At 36.4% G+C, this 23,405-nt stretch overlaps 1 protein-coding gene across 2 annotated transcripts in view; it reads right to left on the bottom strand.

The window, feature by feature from the left end:
* Nucleotides 1-546: 546 nt before the first annotated feature.
* VAMP4 (vesicle associated membrane protein 4) overlaps nt 547-23,405 on the bottom strand; it is a 47,922-nt gene continuing 25,063 nt past the window's right edge. Inside the window, exons 5-9 of one of the 2 annotated variants that reach the window (XR_012515069.1) lie at nt 11,529-11,629; nt 10,541-10,620; nt 6,639-6,690; nt 4,715-4,862; nt 547-2,475 (exon numbers count right to left, since the gene is read on the bottom strand). Coding sequence is in view for 1 of the 2 variants with exons in the window: in XM_003925373.4 (XP_003925422.1) it covers nt 4,834-4,862; nt 6,639-6,690; nt 10,541-10,620; nt 11,529-11,629 (262 nt within the window). In the remaining variant the exon portion in view is untranslated. Of the gene's footprint in view, nt 4,863-6,638; nt 6,691-10,540; nt 10,621-11,528; nt 11,630-23,405 lie in introns of both variants that reach the window. The other variant, XM_003925373.4, reaches the window with a different exon arrangement.

The following is a 23,405-nucleotide window of genomic DNA, read 5'->3' as shown; positions in this document are numbered from 1 at the left end:
GGTGCATGCCTATAGTCCCAGCCACTTGGGAGAACTGAGGGGAGGATTGCTTGAGCCCCGGAGTTGGAGGCTGCAGTGAGTTGTGATCACACCACTGCACTTCAGCCTGGGAGACAGAACAAGATCCTGTCTCAAAAACAAAAAACAGCTTGGTGTGTGGGTGGAGTGAGGCTAGAGGGAATGAACATTACTCTGGTTGCCTAAAACACCAGGCAGTTGAGGGACAGGATCAGGTTTTCCGACTGGGGCATGTAAGTTTAAGAGAAAATTGCCTGCCTTCCTCTCCTGCCGACACTACTGAATGAGGGAAAGACATTGCTTTATTGAGTTAAAATCACTGAGAAATTCCTCGCAGATTTCATCAGGATCAGGCATAATTTTTGGTGAATGAATACCTTTTCTTTTTCTTATTTTTCTTCCACACATTTTATTGGGAAAGTAGGATAGATTAAATCAGGAGTGATTATCTAGATGTTACTGTTTAATAAGCTATGCTTTTAAGCTAAGGCAACAGGTAACACATATTGAATAAGCCAAAGTGCTTAATTTTTGTTTTCTATTAAATAGTTTATTTCACTGTTCACTGTGGAGGGGCTACAAATACATTTCTGATATTAACACAAAGGACTAAACTTTGCAACACTGGTAAAAATGGTTATGAGGAATTGAGAAGCTAGGGAATAGGGCACATGACATTTACATTTGCTCGTCTCCCACTATACATCTCAAAACATCAAAGGCACTTATCAAAGTGATTAAATAAGGGAGTGAGGAATTTAAAATGACATATACCCAAGACACAAAATAAAGAGCTTGAATTTTCTTATAGTTTGATACCTTAACATTTTACTAAAATCTCTGCTAATTATGTAACCTTTGTTGCTTTAAAATATTTGATATTTTGATTTTAAAATTACTTCAAATGAAAAGAACCTAATGGGATACCATAAAGCCAGAGTTTTTCGATACCCACTTAGAGTAGAAGAGCACCCCTATATCCAGGCAAAGGCGAAAGGCCCCACTCTTCAGTCACTCATGTTGCTTCTCCAAGGGGCACTGTGGAGTCAGCTCTCACTGATATACTAACATGTGGCATCTTTGTGACTTCATGGGCACATTCATTCAACACACATTTATCCAGCATCTACCAAGGTACACAGCACTGTGCTAGGGAGACAGAAACATGGTGTGGTGCTTGCTTTCACAAGCTTACATTTATACTCTGTAATTGGGTTGGCCATGCTTTCCTTTCAATTCCTATTGATTTGTTCCAAGAAGCTTCTTGGAAAAAAACAAAAACAGGAGCCAGAATAAAAGCATTTGTGTTCCCATCCCTAATTCTACTTGGTTTCCAGGAGAAAAAAAAAAAAAAAAAAAAAATCAGAGTTAGCCTAACATCAAAGTTAAAAAGAGGGCCTAAATCCTACATCAGTCTAAGGCATGTTATTTGTCTACAACATGGGAAACACAGCCAAAAAGTAGAACACCTTTCAGCCCTTAGAATCCAGTGTCTTTTCATTGCTTTGTGCCAATTTCCTTCACAAATATAAGCACTACACTACATTCTAAAACAAACTTGTAAATGCTTTCAAACTGACTTATGCTCTTACTCTCAAGTCACAGAAAAATGGAGTCCAATTCCAATCACATTTCCATGTGAAAACACAAAATTAGGTTAATAGAACAGTCACCCTTGACTTAGTAGTACTCTGACAATACAATTAAGGGGACATCTAATAGCATTTGTTCTTAACATGGAAAAACAATTTCTTGCATATTTTCTAATCATAGTGTATATACAGATATAAATACAGAGTCAATGTGGGTAATGATGCTGACAAGGCATCAAGCATGTTTTAGAGTATACCGGCAATGAGAGATTTCAATTTCTTTACATTATATTCCTGCCTTCACAGTCTGTACATGTATTATCACATACTATACAGAATTGAAAGATGCCAATTTTTGCTATCAAAAGTGCTGAAGTTATAATTTTCTAATACAGAGTATTGAAATGCACAGAAAGACTACAATAGGCAATCTAAAGGAGGGCTAACAAAGTATTTCTGTATCTCATGGGTATTACCCTGCCTATACTTATATAATATTCCATCTTCAATAGTGAACTTTCATCTAATTAAGAAATCCCCAGTTTATAAAATCTGAGGGCAATTTCCAGTGAACTTTGTCAGGATAGAGGAGCCAAACAACCACAGGTATTACTGAGTTACAATAAGGAGTAGTAACCAATTAATTAGTGTTACAATAACAAAATTGCTGCAAGGCAATAGGCTTCTGTAATTAAACATAAATCACAAGGGTATGGATTCAGGCATAAAAATAGTGATGTGATTTCACCGAGTATCAACTAGTATTTGCAAAGCTACTTGAATTTTTCTGTTGATCTTCACTTGTTAAATAATGATAGTTTTGATGGTGGTAAAACTTCATTTTTCAAGTGCAGGATGATCTGAGCTGAATGAGAAAAAAAGTGATTAAGGGAGGGAATAAAGGTAGGCCTGGCATCAGTTTGATCGATATATTTTTCTTCTGTTTTTGATCATAAGAGGGTTCACATCTCCAAGGTTACCACGGTAAAGTCATAACCATGCCAGCCATTTAAAGGGTTTTAGGATTAAGACCAAGAAAGATGAAATGATCAACTACAAACTAAGCCATCTCTACTACAAAGCTCTAAGAGTGATATGTCTGTTACCCATATCCCTGGCAGCAATATGTTTAAATTACAAAGACAGTGACATATATACAATATTGTCACATAAATATTAACTTTACTATGATTAAAATAAAAACAATTTTATAATTTTACTTTTTGTAATTATTTAAAAGTGACATACTTTGTTAAAAGAAACACTGGAAATATGAGTACTTTTTGAGAAGTAATCTTCATCTTCACTTGTAGATAGTTATGGAGGAACCAGATTTCTACATCAACTAATGAAAAATTAACCACTTCTGAGTCTAGTTCCAATTCAAAAAAGGACATATATACAAATGTTAGGACTGATTTTGTCCATTCAGTTAAAACAGTTCTATTCCTAAACTATTAGCTACTGAAATTCTAAAAATGCTCATTTTTCTGGGTATCTTAATTTGTTAAAAGATTTATTAGCAGTTCAGATGCTGTTTACACTAATTGACATTTAAAAAGAGTACAAAGACCAGAGACAACACTCTATAGTATGTAAGACCTTTATCATCTTCCTAATGCTCTAAGCAAACTATAAAATTTAGTAATTATATTTAGATATTCTTAGATAACTTGCAGGTGTCTTGAGTGTCTCTTAGTTTTCTCTCTTCAAATTTCTTTCCATTCTAAACATTTTTTTGACTCCTAGTAATAATCCTGTAGAATTTTAAAAACAGACCAAAAAAAAAAAAGAGAGAAAACCAAACACCAAACCCACATTCTATGTTTTATTAATTTTGCATTAAGATGACCAAAGAAATAAAACTTAAATAAACATAAAATCATTTTTCCCTATTTAAGTACTGGTAATTTCTATTAACGCTACTTTTAATTTAGGGAGTTTAGTATTCATATTCTCAAGATATCCAGTGTACAAGTTCCTGCAGAATCACTAATTTTATTATAAAGTTTCCTCTCCCCACACCTTAGGGGACAATGTATTTTAACTCTGACTTGTTTAAAAGACACAAGGAGGTTAGCATACTTTACAGTTAACACAATTTTTTCATTATAAAAACAGGCTCAGGTCAATGGTCACTCTCTAGTAGATGGTTACCAACTGATGGACTGTCCTGTTGGACTGTCCTGTATGTAGATACCTAGGTTCCTGACTTTCTACTACTCATTACTGTTGGCTGATGTAAAACTTGATTGTGTAACACGCATTTCCCCAAAAATGAACAGGGGATGCAAAGATATAAAATTCAAAGTATTAACAGATGGCTTTGCTACTTTTCATACTTTTGGGAAATGAGATAGTTGGAAGTTAGAGGCTATTAACTAAAATAAAATTAATGAGTAAATTACCTGTGAATTTCATTTACTCACATTAGGACTGACTGGTCTCTCTTTATTGAAGTTTAACTGAAAACAGAATGGACCATGACTGGCAGCTATATATTGGTCATTTCCAAACACTCCGATGACACTCTTCAATAACTTTATTATCTCCAGTTTTATGGTGCCATACTATGTTTTCCACCCTGTTTAAATTTTTCTTTTCCATAATCCAAATGCCAAAGAAATTACTACACATTCTCTTACACAGTCTAAAATATATTTACTGGAATGTTTTTAGTTATAGCTGAAGGCAACAACATTTACAACATTTAGCTTTTGTTACACCTATATATATGAAAATTGCTTGCAAAATAACTAATATGAAAAGATATTTTTGAAAATATTGACAGAATGGTTATGCATCTCTTTCAGCGTAATAATTTGGTACTCTACATAAGCTTCCTGGCCTCCAACATGACCCGCTCCCTAATGCAATAATGCAAGTCCTTATACCATTAAAATACTAGTATGAAACATTAGCATCAGTGTTTATATACACAAATAATGAACTGGCAAGTATCTAGTTTCAAATCAGATCTTTGAAATGTGGAAAAATAGAGGCTAGTTCTCTTTGCCTTAAACATAATTATTAAAAAAACATTTTGTTAGAAGGGGAGAAGATAATTGGACATTCTCAACGTTCCAATTTGAAGTGATACTTGCCTCTTATTTTCTTGAAAAAGAAGTTTTGAAAGTTATATACACATAGGTTTCATTTAAATTATGCAGCAATCTTTTATTACTGTCCCAGATCTTGTTTAAGGAAGATTTCTGTCATCAAATCAAGTATGGTATTTCACGACTATAAGAACTGTAAGAAAAAAAACAATATATTAACATGAGATTTATATGCTATGTTTGAAGCAATATTCCTTTCCCCCCCAACCCCTCCGGCCTGTTTGAGTATACGAAGCAATATTCCTAAATGTAGTTGTGTCTACTTTTAGAAATGGGTAATGAGGATTGAATTTTTATCTGAGGTAATAATAAATGAGAAAGGAGAAGCAAAAAATATCATAAAACAACCTAAATGTCTTGACACTGGCATCTTAAATAAATTATGGCATAGCCATAGCTTGTATCTGCTGTTAAAATATTACTAAAAATTTTGGTAACATGGGAAAATATTCACAACATATTAGAAAGTATATATAATATAGTCTTAGTTTTTTTTTTTAAACATGCTTGTATATTGGAAAAGTATATATCTCTATGGTAAGATTATAGTTTAATTTTGTTTTCTTCTTTATGTTAATAATATTTCACATTTTCCAGTTGCCCACCGTATATACATAATTGATTCTTGTTTTTTGAGGTAGTTATTTTCTGTAAGGTCACTACAAACACTACTCCTAGGAAAAATACAGGGTTAAGTTCCTGTGAGTCTCTGGCTACTACATTTTTGTCAATCAATCAGTATATAACCTTGTTTTATGTGCGTTTCTGCTTAAAGACATTTAATACATATTATTGATTCAGAACACTGAACTCAAGGCCAACAGCAGTAGAACTCATGCCTGAACAAAAGTTTGTTCGATGTGTATTTTCTCCATGAAGACACATCATAGCCTTCTTGTACTGAGCAACTCTAGAGAGCACTTCAGCACCATACACGGGGGCCATTTTAAATAATGAAATTACCAACGAAAAGCAGAAAACATGGTACTAACTAGACTACAAATAGAACATGTTTATGTTATGCGTGCTGAAATAAAAAGGCAGAAATGGCTTTGTTTAACCTCAGCTAGGAATGTGCAGGTTGGGGGACTTAAATTTTTTGTTACTCTAAACATGTATGTAAATAACTGAAAGTACCATGAGTATTCATTTTGGGGTTACAAATTTTACCTGGTAAGTGGATTTACAAACACAGAATCTATGAATAATGAGGACTGACTGTATTTCTTGGTAACAAAACATTTTTTCTGTTAAAGAAGATAAAACAGCGTAATTTTTCAAATGATTATTTTTAGATACTTTCCAAATCTTCATAAAATCTCTGTAAACGTAGGAAGAGAGGCCTTGAAGAAAAAGAAATATTTAAAATGATATGATTTTTAAAAGAACATTAAGGGAATAAGGAAGAAGGAGTCATGCTTTAATGGTGGAAATTATGCTCAAATGTAGAACAAAACAAAAACCAAACAAAAAAATCACCTTGAGAATGTTTTTGGATTTATCCTTCCAAGACAGTATTTATTACAAGATGCAAACTGCAATTCCTGAGAGTTAATGTTTTAGACCTTAGTGTAACAGGAACCAGATTTGGCCTTGAACAAATCACTTAGCCCTGGATTTGGGGGTGAGGGTTGGGGACAGAACAGGAGTTCCCTTTGAAAATCTGACAAAAGATATAGGCTCTCTCTCCATAAAAATGTAAATATGCATATGCATATAAAATTTTACATATAACTTAAGAGCATTTTCAGAAATCTATATATTCTAAGAGCTCCTGACACAAGTCAGAAGTCATTATTCAATCCTGGCTTCAGACATAATAGGTCAACTGAAAATAAATTTAAAAGGGTATTAAAATGAACTCAAAACAAATGATATCCTAAGAAGTACTAATCTGACAAATACTTACTGATAATCACTAGCAAAAGGATGGCAGCAACCAAAGCCATGATGGCTTTTATCTACAACACACAAAAGGGCATATAAAGATATTAATGTTTGACTTGTTAATAAAGTCAAGACTATTTGTTCTTCTATTTACTGCATCATACTAAATCATCTCAATAAATAGGCACATTTCTTGAAACGTCTTCAATTTTTTTCTCATATGAACTTGCTATTTTTCATTCTTTGGGAAATAATCAGAGTTCCCCAAACTTGAAGTACTTTGCTGGATTTTATTGTTCAAGGCTGTACTGAAGAGTAAACAGTAACAATTAAAGCGTTCATGGGCCTGTACCTCTATGATTTGCTGTACTTAGTACTAACGTGAGACCAGAGAAAATACATAATATTTTAGCAACTCTATTCAAGTGTCAAAATATGATGAATAACATAGGCCACCCAATTCAAATGGCTCAATACATAAAAGGTAGCACTTTATAGCAGTTTTTTTCAAAGTACATGAGAGTTCTGTTAGTTTTTTCCCCTTTACTTCTTGGCATTTTTATCTCCATTTTGAGGAATATATTTTAGATTCTTTATGAATAGCCTCATTTAATAAGCAACTTTGTCTAAGAACATTCTGTGTCAGTTTTGTAGTAGAGATAAGAAACCTTAAGGTCAGTTCTTGGTCAGCTCCTTAATATGTTATAACAAAGTGACCAAAAGAATATATGGAAGATTTATGATCTGGACACCAGTGCCTATTAAAATTATGATAACCAAAAAATGTAAAAAGAGATCAGAATGGATTGGAAATAGGAGCTATATTTTTAGTAGGTGTCTGGGTCCACATTATATGATACATTTAACTACTTTAATCCTTTATTAACCGGAAACATTTCTAAAATAATTTGTAATTTCTACAGTTTTTCAACCTTACCTAAAGTGTACATTAATTTGCCCTGTTAAATGTGTGTTTGGCTTTACTTAAGATTTGAATGAAAACATCAATATCAATTTTAAAACACCTCAATGAATAGTTTTCTTCCTTGGGTTTCTAACACTGGGCAGAAAATGTTTACAACTCCAAATGGCAATATTATATTCATGCAAGTCCAAAGTTCTCTTACGCCAAATAACATGAATAAAAATCTGTTGGTCACTAAACATATATGAGCTTCACAGCTCCCTAGATCTATTAGGAGAGGTGTTAGCGATTCTCTTTCCCCACCCATGGATAATTTTTTTAACTAATTTATTTTTAAAGCCAGGTATATTGAGATACACTTTACACAGAATAAAATTTATCCCCTTAAAGTATTTTTTATAGGTTCTGACAAATATATCCAGCTGTTAATAAACATGACCACAATCAAATATAGGACATTTCCACTATCACCCTCAACAAGCTCCCTCATGACCTGTTGTCAATCTCCAAACGCACCACATCCCCTTAGCCACTGGCAACTCCTCATCTGTGTTCTGTCCTTATATCCTTTCTCTTAAAACCCTTCCTAAGTTACCATTATAGAAGTCAATCTAGAAAATGGCAGGCACAGGGAGGCTGCTCCAGATGAAGTAGCACAAAGAAGTATTAATAGAGTACAGTAAAATTGAAGAAAGCTAAGCTTCATTTATTATTAGAAAGAAAGCTTCATATATTATTAGAGCATAATAAATTAAGAATACTGGCTACTATAAATGGTCTTTGTTACGTTATGGAACAATGTGTTCATTATATAGTCAATGCTATTCATAGTCCCCAGAGGTGATGACTGTTTAAAAATATTATTGTGTTTTTTCCTCCTTAAAAGCACACTATTCCTCTGACCCAAACCCCATAAAGTACAAAGCAAACATTTTTAGAAATAGTTAAAAAAAAAAAAAAAGGCTAGGCAAAATGTCCATTATGACCATCTTTTTGTGGACACATGAATGGAGTACATGAGTTTAGGGGAAGAGAACAGGTGAATGGCTCATGGACCTTTTGTTTTTCCAAATTAGCCCACAGAATAGAAAATGTTCTCACGCATAGGCGGGTGTTGAACAATGAGAACACATGGACACAGGGAGGGGAGCACTACACACTGGGGTCCGTTGCGGGGAAATGGGGGAGGGACAGGAGGGTGGAGAGGTAGGAAGAGATAGCATGGGGAGAAATGACAGATACAGGTGAGGGGAAGGAAGGCAGCAAACCACACTGCCATGTGTGTACCTATGCAACAATCTTGCAAGTTCTTCACATGTACCCCAAAACCTAAAATGCAATTAAAAAAAATAAAAAATTCCTATAGATATAGAAACTTTAGGCCAGGTGTGGTGCCTCATGCCTGTAATCCAGCACTTTGGGAGGCTCAGGTGGGCAGATTGCTTGAGGCCAGAAGTTCGAGACCAGCCTGACCAACACAGTGAAACCCTGTCTCTACTAAAAATATAAAAATTAGCCAGGTGTGGTGGCATATGCCTGTACTCCCAGCTACTTTGGAGGCTAAGGCAGGAGAATTGCTTGAACCCAGGAGACTGTGGAGGCTAATGCATGAGACTCACTTGAACCTGGGAGGCAGAGGTTGCAGTAAGACAACATCCCACCACTGCACTCCAGCCTGGGAGACACAGCAAGACACTGTCACAAAAAGAAAAAAAAAAAAAAAAAAAAAAAAAAAACCAAAACTTTAAAGAAATTAATTTTATTTAAAGAATAAATAATTTTTTTTTTTTTTTTTTTTTTGAGACAGAGTTTTGCTCTTGTTACCCAGGCTGGAGTGCAATGGCGCGATCTCGGCTCATCGCAACCTCCGCCTCCTGGGTTCAGGCAATTCTCCTGCCTCAGCCTCCTGAGTAGCTGGGATTACAGGCACGTGCCACCATGCCCAGCTAATTTTTTGTATTTTTAGTAGAGACGGGGTTTCACTATGTTGACCGGGGTGGTCTCGATCTCTTGACCTCGTGATCCACCCGCCTCGGCCTCCCAAAATGCTGGGATTACAGGCTTGAGCCACCGCGCCCGGCAAGAATAAATAATTTAAAATGGAATAGAAAATTTAAATTTAGAACAAGGGGAGAAATGAAACATGTTTCTTTCCTCAGTTCTACTTCTGGAAGTAGGATGATTCAAAAGATAGAGAAAAAGAAAGAAATCCAAGGTAACTCTTGAAAAAAAATCCTTAGCATATAGTTGAGTCAGGTTTAGAAAGTTACTGCTAAATTTGAAAACGAAAGACTAAAAACAGTAAGTTCATGTCTAAATTTTCATCAAAGCAAAAGATTATACCTAGAATCAGGAGAAAAAAATTTGCTCACATAACATGAAAACCATTTTCTGTTAATGACTAATTAGTAGCCGCACTTGATTAACAAGTAAATTTTATTTCTATAAAATGCTTTGCAGGAGTGTATTAGTATGTAGTGATTCTCAATGCTTGTTAAAAATTTATTGTTTTTCTGGAATAATGAGGGAAGTGGAGTTTTTTCTTAACTCTATTTGCCTCAACAGATTCTGAATATGTAAGCTGCTTTTATTTTTTCCCGCTTCAACCAAAAGTCATATTTTTCTCTAGCTTCCACTTTTTTTTTGATAGCTCTACATAATGCTATAGACGTTGTTCCAAAAAAGTACTAAGAGTAAATTATAAGGAAAAAATGTGTATTTGTTACAAGTTAGTAAGTCTAGTGGTAACCAAGTTATTAATAAAGGAGTACTTTCATGAAAAAAAATCTGTGAAAATATCCTTTTAGGCATACTTATTTAGTTATCCCTGTCCCCAAAGCAATTAAGTTAACAAGTATTAACTGAGTTTCCACCATGTTTCAGGACAGGTATAGGCCCTGTTCTCACAGAGGTTATGCTCTAGAGGCCCTTTTTGCTTCCTGTGTTGAATACCACTTCAGATGCCGACCAGTCTACCCAGTATCTTCTGATTTACTTACTTTGCATCCACGCCACCACATTTGCCTTCGAAGTTGTTTGGATCTGTTGCTAAAAGCTGTTGCATTATCCGATAAGCTTTCTATATCACATAGAGGATGGAGAGAAGGATTAAACGACATAACAGGATTCTTTTATCTAGTCACACAAAGATAAGAAAATATTAATTTCTACTTCTGCAAACTGATTCTCTTTTAAGCATGAAAACAACATTCTCCCTTTTTTTTCCACCCACAAACTCTGGCATTATACATTGTTTAAAAAAAAAAAAAAAAAAGCAATAAACAGCTTGCAGATCAGTTTGTGCAATCATTTTTTATTATAAAATTAAGAAAAGTCTTTTTAGGGCCTCAATGCTTACAAATAAACTTAGGAGTTCTAGTAAGAAAATACTCTTTAAAAATTCAAATACTTGGCACACCTCTGGAAAAAAAATACATGTGGAAAAGGTTAGGTTCTTAGATATCAACAGTGACTGATTTTAAAGGAAAACAAAATACATTTAAAAAGTGACTAAGTGATGTTTCTTTTTTTTTTTTTTTTAAAGTTAAGTCTGTAAAAGATTAACCAGCCATTCACCATTCAAACAATATTTGAGTGCCAAGTAGGTGCCAGGTATAGGTATAGGTTACAGGTGTAACTACTGAAAGTAAAGAAAGGTGACTAAGTTATCAAATAAAGCATATAATAAAAAGATCAGATAACTTAGAAACAAATGTTGAAAAGTGGTAAGTCTTTGGACCCTGAGATCATGAGAAACAAAAAGTACATCAACATTACAGGGCAAAAGAAAAAACAGCTCTACTCTTCACTCTTCAACAATGAAATTTTAAACTCTTCAAAGCAAAGGAGTTAAAATTAAACCAATCATACATTTAAGAACCAAATGCCAATTTCCTAAGCCAAGATTTGTAAACACTGGCTAGACAAGTAGAAGACATAAACTAGCAAACAGATTAATAATATCAAGAAATACATGAAGATCTGTACCTGATTTGTCCTGTAGTTCATCTAGTCTCTCCCCTCTCTCAATTACCTTTGTAATATTTTCTTGCATGACATCAATAACTTCATCCACCTGATTCTGAACACTAGGTTAAAAAAGATAATTATTTACCTTCTTGTGAGAATGCTTACAATTGTTTTCTTCCTATCACTTTGAGCAAAAAATTTTTGAAACTTTTATTAGACATAATAAAGAACAGCAAATTCTCAGAGAATTATTCAGTTACAGAATTTAAATCTAAGACTTTGTAGCAATGTTCTTCCATTTGTGGGCTTCAGTACTCAGATAATGAAAGACAATATGATATAAAGTAATATTTAAAGATAGCTTACTTTTAGCCCTACTTCTGACTTGTAATCCATAGCAAGTTAAATGTACTGTCAGCATGCTCATTAAGCACAGAATTTAGTTAAACAGCTTCACTAAAAAGGTTTCATTTTCTTTTCAACAGGCCATTCAGGCAGCACACACAGACATCGCTGTACTCTACTTTTGCTATATATTTCATACATGTAGGCTAACAAAGTAGGTATGTTAATGTACCTTTTGCTCAGGTATGGTAAAGGCTTATCATAAATATCCAGTTTCCAAAACGGAAATGTAGGGCATATTCTAAGAGATACTAATGCTCAATGGGTAGAATTCTTCACTACTCATCAGTTTTTTCTTAAACATAAACAGGGTATAAGACAACTGGGGACACCTGGGAATATTTTGAAGTACCCACCAGAAAGCAAAAAGGAAAAAAATTGTTTGCCGTTCTTCAATTGTTTGTTAATCCTTTATATTAGATGATATAACTACTATATCATATAACTATTGTATCATCTAATATAAAGGATTAACAAACAACTGAAGAACAACTGAGGCCTGTTTTAACCAAATTTCAGACTGTTCAACAAAGACTTAAAATTTTAATAACTATAACTGGTCCTCAGGTACCTACTTTCATTCAGGAGTTACCTCCAGAGTACACAAACATGGACATTTTAAATTATTTTAAGTGTCTTGTTCTCCTCTGTTGCTCTAACCATAAGACAAAAAATTATCTTAAATTTATGAAATAAGTCACAACAATGAAATATTTTAAAGGAGAAATAAAGCAAATCCATGGTCCTCTTAACTCAAAACTGTTTAAAGTGCATTGGATTACTAGGAACTACAGGCATGTGCTACATAACATTTTGGTCAATGATAAGCCACATTTACAATGGTGGTTCTGTAAGTTATAATACCATATTTTTACTGCATGTTTTCTATGTTTAGATATGTTTAAACACACAGTTACTTACCATTGTGTTATAATTACCTACAGTATTCAATATAGTCACATGCTGTAGGGGTTTGTAGCCTAGGTGTGTAGTAGGCTACACCATGTAGGTTTGTGTAAGTATGCTCTATAATGTTCACACAATGAAAATGCCTAATGATGCCATTCTCCAAACGTATCCTGTCATTAAGGATCCATGATGGTATATAAACATTTAAATATATAAACATTAAATGTATGTGTGTGTGTGTGTGTGTGTGTGTATATATATATATATATATATATATATATTAAATAAATGAAAATATGCAATTGTGTTTCTAGTTGAAAAAGAAGTGTGTGAGTTATCATCTAGGGGGCTTTAACAAGTTTTTACAGTATATAGATATGGTCTCTGTCCTCTACACCACACAAGCCCCCAAACTAATGTAGTAAGTCAGGGGTAAGCCATGGTCATGTTTAATTTTGAAAGAGGTCTATCCTTTACTATTATTGAGCTAGTTCTTCAAAAAGTTTGCTTAAAAACAAAATGAAGGCCCATTTAGACATAGACGGATTCAGAAATACTCTCAGATTCAAGTAGCAATTAAAAGCTTGATGAAAGTCACCTACCTCCCGTGTTAAAAGCATTACATACACCCATCGATTACTCACACATAAACTTCAAGATTTTTCACAGCATCCCAGAGTTCTGTGCTTCCCACATACTACTCCACTGGAGGATGTAAGACTGAAACTCAACCAAGTTGGGCATGCATAATTCTCTTCTGCCCAAACAGATCTGAAAGAACCCCTAAATCTCTAAGACATCTTTTTTAAACTCTCAGTCCCCTAAATAGAAAGTTAAATGCGTTCACACTATTTAAGAACAATGGCACAACACACAACTAATCAATTTATTCAACAAATAATGAGAAGCTACCATGTACTGTTTTAGGCACTGAGAAAATAACATTGAACAAAACAGACAATAATCCCAGCCCTTATAGAATGTATGCTCAAATGTAAGATGAATGCACTGTATTAAACTTATAGCTGTGAAACAGGGTGCTCTACCCCATTACTCTATTTTATTTATAGCATGTAAGCAAATATAAAGTAATAGTAATTGTACCGCTTTAGTTAATTACATGCTTATTTTCTGCCTCTTACCACTAGAAGACAGGCTCAATGAATGCAGTGACCTTGCCTATTTTGTTCACTTTTGTAAGCTCAGTACCCACAGTGGTGCATGGGCAGAGTGACCATTCAATAAATATTTGCTGAATAAATGAACAATTTGGGTATAAATCCTGTAAAGTATATCCAGCTACTTGAGGAGGAGATACAAAGCAGTGAGTGTAGAGCCCCCCATTTAATTACAAACAAAGCAGAGCTATTATTCATCAAGGAACAATTCTGAAATTCCCAGCTAGTTTTTTTTTTTTTTTTTGGTCATATGCAAGTGATAATAATTAATGGCTTAAAGTAGGATGCTACAGCAGGACAGGGATGGACAAAATGTACTAAGCCTTCTACATATGATCAGATTATAGCTATTATGGATATTAATATACATATACATAGTTTTAGACAAGATTGGGCGTGTTCAGGGTGGTATGGCCATAGACATTATACATACTTTTAAAACCAATGAAATAGTTATGGTCTCCATCTCTTTAAAGACCAGGCCTGGTGGTTCATGCCTGTAATCTCAATACTTTGGGAGGCCAAGGCAGGAGGATTCCCTAAACCCAGGAGTTTGAGACCAGGCTAGGCAACATATAGTTACCTCCTGTCTCTACACAAAAATTTTAAAATAAGCTGTTTATGGTGGCATGTGCCTGTAGTCCCAGCCACTTGGGAGGTTGAGGTGGGAGACTTCCTTAAGCCTAGGAGGTTGAGGTATGGTGACCTGTGATCACACCACTGCACTCCAGCCCAGGCAACACAGTGAGATCTATCTCAAAGGAAAAAAAAAAAAAAAAACCAAAACCCTTTAAGCATAAGATTCCATGGATATAGGCAAGATTAATTGGAATAGAACCCATTAAATTCCAGATTCTTACTAGATTATCATAAACCTACAAGTATTCTCTCAACACTATGGCACACATGTAATAAATCACGATTGATAATGGAAACTCCGCATATTTTCATTTTTCTGCTAAACGATTAGTGAATTATTGCTGCTTTGTTCTTCACATATTACTATCTACTGGTGTAACACTCTTAATCCAGCAACTGTGTAACCGTCACTCGACGATGAAAAATCTCATGATCGTATTCTATGTTTCAAGATGTTTCCTCACCCAGAACACAATGTTTGTAGAAGAAAGAAAATGATCTGCTTATTTAATATGGAGATAGTTTTGTTACATAGCAAGTGGTAACATACTTCCCCATGATCTTTTACATTTTCACAATAGTTACAGTCCTTTGATTTCTATTTGTATTTCACATTGCTCTTATCCCCATTATTACACTATAAATGCCTTAAAAACAGAGACTGACCCATTTATCCTTTTATTTCCCAGGTCATGTGAAATGTGGCTGATGCAGGGAGGATCCAAGATGGATGCTCCGGAGTGCAGTTCCCAGCAAGAACAACACAGAAGGCCAACATCTGGCAGGTACCCTTCTGGGACAAAGGTAACGGAAGAAGAAACCGGCAGCAACCCTTACTGTTCTGCAGCCCCCACGGGTGATCCCCAGGCAAGTAGGGTCTGGAGTGGACCTCCAGCAGTCCTGCAGCAGAGGGGCCTGACTGTTAGAAGGAAAACTAAGAAACAAGGAAATAACTTCATCATCAAAAAAAAATGACGTCCACTCAGAGACCCCATCCAAAAGTCACCAACTACAAAGACCACAGGTAGATAAAGCCACTAAGATGGGAAGAAACCAGCGCAAAAAGGATGAAAACACCAAAAACCAGAAAGCCTCTCCTCCTCCAAAGGATCACAACTCCTCACCAGCTAGGGATCAAAGATGGATGGAGAATGAATCTAATAAATATACAGAAACAGGCCTTCAGAAGGTGGGTAATAACAAACTTCTCATAGCTAAAAAAAAAATGTGCTAACCCAATGCAAAGAAATTAAGAACCCTGAAAAAAGGTTAGATGAGATGCTAACTAGCATAAACAGCTTAGAGAAGAATATAAATGACTTGATGGAGCTGAAAAACACAGCACGAGAACTTTGCGAAGCATACACAAGTTTCAATAGCTGTATCGACCGAGCAGAAGAAAGGATATCAGAGACTGAAGAGCAATTCAATGAAATAAATGAGAAGGGAAGAAAAGAGAAAAAAGAGTGAAAAGAAATGAATAAAACATCCAAGAAATGTGGGATTATGTGAAAAGACCTAATCTACGTTTGATAGGTGTACCTGAATGTGATGGAGACAAGGAATCAAAGCTGGAAAACATACTTAAGGATATTATCCAGGAAAACTTTCCCAACCTAGCAAGGCAGGCCAACATTCAAGTCCAGGAAATACAGAGAACACCATAAAGATATTCCTCAAGAAGAGCAACCCCAAGGCATATAATCATCAGATACACCAGGATTGAAATAAAGGAAAAAAATGCTAAGGGCAGCCAGAGAAAAAGGTCAGGTTACCCACAAAGGGAAGCCCATCAGACTCACAGTGGATCTCTCCACAGAAACCCTACAAGCCAGAAGAGAGTGGGGGCCAATATTCAACATCCTTAAAGAAATGAACTTTCAACCTAGAATTTGCTATCCAGCCAAACTAAGCTTCATAAGCAAAGGAGAAAGAAAATCCTTTATGGACAAGCAATTGTGGAGAGATTCTGTCACCACCAGGCCTGTCTTACAAGAGTTCCTGAAAGAAGCACTAAATAAGAAAAGGAACAACCAGTATCAGCCACTCCAACAACGTACCAAATGGTAAAGAGCATCGACACAATGAAAAAAAAACGTGTCAACTAATGGGCAAAACATCCAGCTAGCATCAAAATGGCAGGATCAAATTCACATGCAATTCTCTCTCTCTCTCTCTCTCTCTCTCTCTCTGTGTGTGTGTGTGTGTGTGTGTGTGTGTGTGTGTGTAGTTATTTTAAGTCTATAAAGAAATTGCTGCTTCTGAGTCACACAAACAATATTAACCTTAAATGTAAATGGGCTAAATGCCGCAATCAAAAGACACAGACTGGCAAATTGGATAAAAAGTAAAGACCCAGTGGTGTGCTGTATTCAGGAAACCCATCTCATGTGCAAGGACACACATAGGCTCAAAATAAAGGGATAGAGGAAGATTTATCAAGCAAATGAAGAGAGAGAGAGAAAAAAAAAGCAGGAGTTGCAATCCTAGTCTACGATAAAATAGACTTTAAGCCAACAAAAATCAAGAGAGACAAAGAAGGGCATTACATAATGGTTAAAGGATCAGTGCATCAAGAAGATCTAATGATCCTAAATATATACACACCCAATACAGGGGCACCCAGGTACATAAAGTTCTTAACAACCTACAAAGAGACTTAGATTCCCACACAATAACAGTGGGAGACTTTAACACTCCACTGTCAATATTAGATCAACGAGACAGAAAATTAACAAGGATATCCAGGACTTGAACTCAGATCTGGACCAAGCGGACCTAATAGACATCTACAGAAATCTCCACCCCAAATCCACAGAATATATATTCTTCTCAGCACTACATCACACCTACTCTAAAACTGGCTACATAATTGGAAGTAAATCATTCCTCAGCAAATGCAAAAGAACGGAAATCATAACAGTCTCTCAGACCACAGGGCAATCAAATCGGAACTCAGAATTCAGAAACTAACTCAGAACCGCACAACTTCATGGAAACTGAACAACTGGCTCCTGAATGGCGACTGGATAAACAATGAAATGAAGGCAGAAATAAAGATGTTCTTTGAAACCAATGAGAATGAAGACACAATGTACCAGAATCTCTGGGACACATTTAAAGCAGTGTCTAGAGGGAAATTTATAGCAATAAATGCCCACATGATAAGCGAAGAAAGATCTAAAATCAATACCCTATTGTCAAAATTGAAAGAGCTAGAGGAGCAAGATCAAAAAACTCAGAAGCTAGCAGAAGACAAACATTTAAGATCAGAGCAGAACTGGAGGAGATAAAGACATGAAAAATCCTTCAAAAAAAAAAAAAAATCAATGAATCCAGGAGCTGCTTTTTTGAAAAGATCAACAAAATAGACCACTGGCCAGAGTAATAAAAAAGAAGAGAGAAGAATATAAAGGATGCAATAAAAAACGATAAAGGGATATCACCACAAATTCCACAGAAATATAAACTACCATTAGAGATTACTATAAACAACTCCATGCACATAAACCAGTAAACCTGGAAGAAATGGATAAATTCCTGGACACTTGCACCCTCCCAAGCTTAAACCAGGAAGAAATTGAAACCTTGAACAGACCAATAACAAGGGCTGAAATTGAGGCAGCAATTAACAGCCTATCAACCAAAAAAAGTCCAGGTCCAGATGGGTTCACAGCTGAATTCTACCAGACATACAAAGAGGAGCTGGTACTATTCCTTCTGAAACTATTCCAGACAATACAAAAAGAGGGAATCCTTCCCAATTCTTTTTATGAGACCAACATCATCCTGATACCAAAACCCGGCAGAGACTCAACTAAAAAAGAAAACTTCGGGCCGGGTGCGGTGGCTCAAGCCTGTAATCCCAGCACTTTGGGAGGCCGAGGCGGGTGGATCACGAGGTCGAGAGATCGAGACCATCCTGGTCAACATGGTGAAACCCCGTCTCTACTAAAAATACAAAAAAGTAGCTGGGCGTGGTGGCACGTGCCTGTAATCCCAGCTACTCAGGAGGCTGAGGCAGGAGAATTGCCTGAACCCAGGAGATGGAGGTTGCGGTGAGCCGAGATCATGCCATTGCACTCCAGCCTGGGTAACAAGAGTGAAACTCTGTCTCAAAAAAAAAAAAAAAAAAAAAAAAAAAAAAAGAAAACTTCAGGCCAATATCCAAGATGAACATAGATGCAAAAATCTTCAATAAAACACTGGCAAACCGATTGCAACAGCACATCAAAAAGCTTATCCATCACAATCAAGTAGGCTTCACTTCAGGGATGCAAGGCTGGTTCAACATATGCAAGTCTATAAATATAATCCACCACATAAACAGAACCAAAGACAAAAACCACGATTATCTCAATAGATGCAGAGAAGGCCTTAGAGAAAATTCAATGGCCCTTTCTGCTAAAAACTCTCAATAAACTAGGTATCAAAGGAACATCTCAGAACCATAAAAGCTATTTATGACAAACCTACAGCCAATATCATACTGAATGGGCAAAAACTGGAAATATTCCCTTTGAAATCTGGCACTAGACAAGCTCTCTCACCACTCCTATTCAATATAGTATTGGAAGTTCTAGCCAGAGCCATCAGGTAAGAAAAAAAATAAAGGGTACTCAATTAGGAAAAGAGGAAGTTAAACTGTCTATTTGCAGACGACATGATTATATATTTAGAAGACCCTATCATCTCAGCCCAAAATCTCCTTAAACTGATAAGCAGCTTCAGCAAAGTCTCAGGATTCAAAAATCGATGTGCAAAAATCACAAGCATTCCTATATATCAATAACAGACTTGAGGAGAGCCAAATCAAGAACAAACTGCCATTCACAATTGCTACAAAACGAATAAAATACCCAGGAATACAACTCACAAAGGATGTAAAGGACCTCTTCAAGAACTACAAACCACTGCTCAAGGAAATAAGAGAGGACACAAACAGATGGAGAAACATTCTATGCTCATGGTTAGGAAGAACCAATATTGTGAAACTGGCCATACTGCCCAAAGTAATTTATAGATTCAACGCTATCCCCATCAAACTACCAATGACCTTCTTCACAGAACTGGAAAAAATACCTTAAACTTCATATGGAACCAAAAGAGAGCCTGCATAGCCAAGACAATTTTTTTTTTTTTTGAGATGGAGTTTCACTCTTGCTACCCAGGCTGGAATGCAATGGCGCCATCTCGGCTCACCGCAACCTCCGCCTCCTGGGTTCAGGCAATTCTCCTGCCTCAGCCTCCTGAGTAGCTGGGATTACAAGCACGCACCACCATGCCCAGCTAATTTTTTTCGGATTTTTTAGTAGAGACGGGGTTTCACCATGTTGACCAGGATGGTCTCGATCTCTTGACCTCATGATCCACCCGCCTCGGCCTCCCAAAGTGCTGGGATTACAAGCTTGAGTCACCACACCCGGCCTAGCCAAGACAATTCTAAGCAAAAAGAACAAAGCCGGAGGCATAACGCTACCTGATTTCAAACTATACTGCAAGGCTAAAGTAATCAAAACAGCAAGATACTGGTACCAAAACAGAGATATAGACCAATGGAACAGAACAGAGGCCTGAGAGGCAATGCCATACATCTACAATCACCTGATCTTTGACAAACCTGACAAAAACAAGCAATGGGGAAAGGATTCCCTGTTTAATAAATGGTGTGGGGAAAACTGGCTAGCCATGTGCAGAAAGCAGAAACTGGACCTCTTCCTGACACCTTACACTAAAATTAACTCCAGATGGATTAAAGACTTAAACATAAAACCTAGCACCATAAAAACCCTAGAAGAAAACCTAGGCAAAACCATTCAGGACGTAGGCACAGGCAAGGACTTCATGACTAAAACACCAAAAGCATTGGCAACAAGAGCCAAAATAGACAAATGTGATCTAATTAAACTCCAGAGCTTCTGTACAGTAAAAGAAACAATCATTACAGTTACTTGGCAACAGCAGAATGGGAAAAAATTTTTGCAATCTACCCATCTGACAAAGGACTTATATCCAAAATCTACAAAGAACTAAAACAGATTTACAAGAAACAAACAAACCCATCCAAAAGTGGGTGAAAGATATGAACAGACACTTTTCAAAAGAAGACATATATGACGCCAACAAACATATGAAAAAATGCTCATCATCAATGATTCTTATAGAAATGCATATCAAAACCACATACCACCTCACACCAGTTAGAATGGCAATCATTAAAAAAACTGGAGACAACAGATGCTGGAGAAGATGTGGAGAAATAGGAACACTTTTACACTGTTGGTGGAAGTGTAAACTAGTTCAACCATTGTGGAAGACAGTGTGGCAATTCCTCAAGGACCTAGAAACAGAAATTCCATTTGAACCAGCAATCTCATTACTGGGTATACACCCAAAGGATCATATATCATTCTATTATAAGTACACATGTACATGTATGTTCATAGCCTCACTGTTTACAATAGCAAAGACCTAGAAGCAACCCAAATGCCCATCGATGATAGACTGGACAAGGAAAATGTGGCATATACACATCATGGAATACTATGCAGTCATAAAAAATGATGAGTTTGTGTCCTTTGTAGGGACATGGATGAATCTGGAAACTATCATTCTCTGACGCAAGAACAGAAAATCAAACAACTCATGTTCTCACTCATAGGTGGGTGTTGAACAATGACAGCACATGGACACAGGGAGGGGAGCATCACACACTGGAGTCTGTTGGCGGGGAGACCAAGGGAGGGACAGTGGGGGTGGTGGGAGGTCAGGGAGGGATAACATGGGGAGAAATGCCAGATGTAGGTGACAGGGGGATGGAGGCGGGAAACCACATTGCCATGTGTGTACCTATGCAACAATCCTACATGATCTGCACATGTACGCCAGAACCTAAAGTACAATTAAAAAAAAAAAAGCCCTGCAGGTCAGCCCCCAAGGGCCATCTGGCCTCCAGCCCCTGATGTTAACTTCACCTCATGCCTTTCATGGCCAGGGGAAAAAGCTGGCATACCTTGAAGACTTAACAGGGTGCAGTGAAACCAAGCCTTTTCAAGACCTTACTGGTAAATCAATGTGTCCTTGTTCATCCCAAGCAAGTGTGTGGGATGTTCATCCCCAAGCAAATTGCAGGGGACTATTGCTGGGTACTCTGCCAAGTAATCAGAGCAGCACCCGTGCTCTAGCCCAATTGTCCATCCCTTTCACCCTAGCTTTCCATCAACATGATAAAAAAATAAAAACAAAAATAAAAAAAAAGAAGTGCCTCACATGGGTCCTTTAACCCCCATGTTTATATAAACACTATTGGAGTTACCAAATAAATTTATAGCCTGAGATTAAATAACTGCAGAATTTAAGTCACTATTTTCATAGGTGACAGTTAACAAAAATGTAAATAAATAAATGTGGCTAGTATAAAGTAAGCATTTAACAAACATTTTCAAATCTGAATTAAATATATCACTCATTCAAAAAACATTTATTAAAAAGTTATGGCTAGGTGTGGGGGCTCAGGGCTGTAATCCCAGCACTTTGAGAGGCTGAAGTGGGAGGATCGCTTGAGCCCAAGAGTTTCAGACCAGCCTGGCCAACATGGCAAAACCTCGTCTCTACAAAAAATACAAAAATTAGCCAAGCATGGTTGTTCGTGCCTATAGTCTCAGCTACTCAGGAAGCTGAGGTGGGAGGATCCTCCTGAGGTAGAAGATGCAGTGAGCTGAGATCGTACCACTGCACTCTAGCCTGGGTGACAGAGTGAGACTCTGTCTCTAAGAAAAAAAAAAGTTATTATTAGGCTATTCATCAAGGTTACCAATGTGAAGGTTATGAGCCTGATATTTAGAAAGATTATACTCCAGTAGGGAAAACTTATATTCATGATTATACTATCATGTGTTAAGGGATATCACAGAAGGAAGCCCATACTATCAGTCATGTAGCCTAGATGAATTCAGCCTGGACCAGAGATGGCATCAAGACTCCTGCGCTGAATTTTGAGGAGCCAAGAGTTAATCAGGCAGAGTAAAGTAGGTATTGAATGGTGAGGAAGTTCTAGGATAAGGAAATATATGTAAGAGGAGGTAATATTTTAAGAACTAGGAGATTAACTGGATGTGGGTGAAGGAATTGGGAAGAAAAAAGAGTAGATAATGCTTAGATTTATAATTTGAGCAACTAAGTGGTAGTAGATGATGGCTATTAACTAAAATAATAACTCAAAGGAAGAGCAAGTTTGTGAAGGGAGGGTGGAGATTTTATATCATGGCCAGTTAAAGGAGATTCACATGGGAGAATAAAAGACATGAGAAAGAACATAATGAGGAAAAGACATTTTCAATACTGTTTTAAATCTCTTAGAGTCTGACAGCACCTGTGTTCCTGAAATGGCTCTATTCCAATTACCAACAGAGAAGCTGTATGCTATAGTGTTGAGCCCCTGGGTCCTATATTCAGACAGACCTGGGTTTGCAATACAACTGTATCACTTACTAATTATATGACTTTGGAATTCACCTTGCAAGCCTGTTTTAGCCTCCTATTTTCTCACCTTTAAAATGAAGATGATAATTTCTACCTTATTTGTGATAATTAAATATGATAGTGTTTTTCAAACACTTATCATAGTGCTTAACACATAGCACATACTTGATAAATGTCAGTGCTCTTTGGTTAAGAAAAAAGTTCACGCTTTGCAATATACACTCCTTATTTTATAATGAAAACACTGGCCAGGTGCAGTGGCTCATGTCTGTAATCCTAGCAC

The sequence above is a fragment of the Saimiri boliviensis genome, chromosome 19 (genome assembly GCF_048565385.1).
Source record: "Saimiri boliviensis isolate mSaiBol1 chromosome 19, mSaiBol1.pri, whole genome shotgun sequence".
NCBI classification, from domain to species: Eukaryota; Metazoa; Chordata; class Mammalia; order Primates; family Cebidae; genus Saimiri; species Saimiri boliviensis.
Note: the sequence above shows the minus strand (reverse complement) of the source record. Positions and strands in the feature narration are given on the sequence as shown.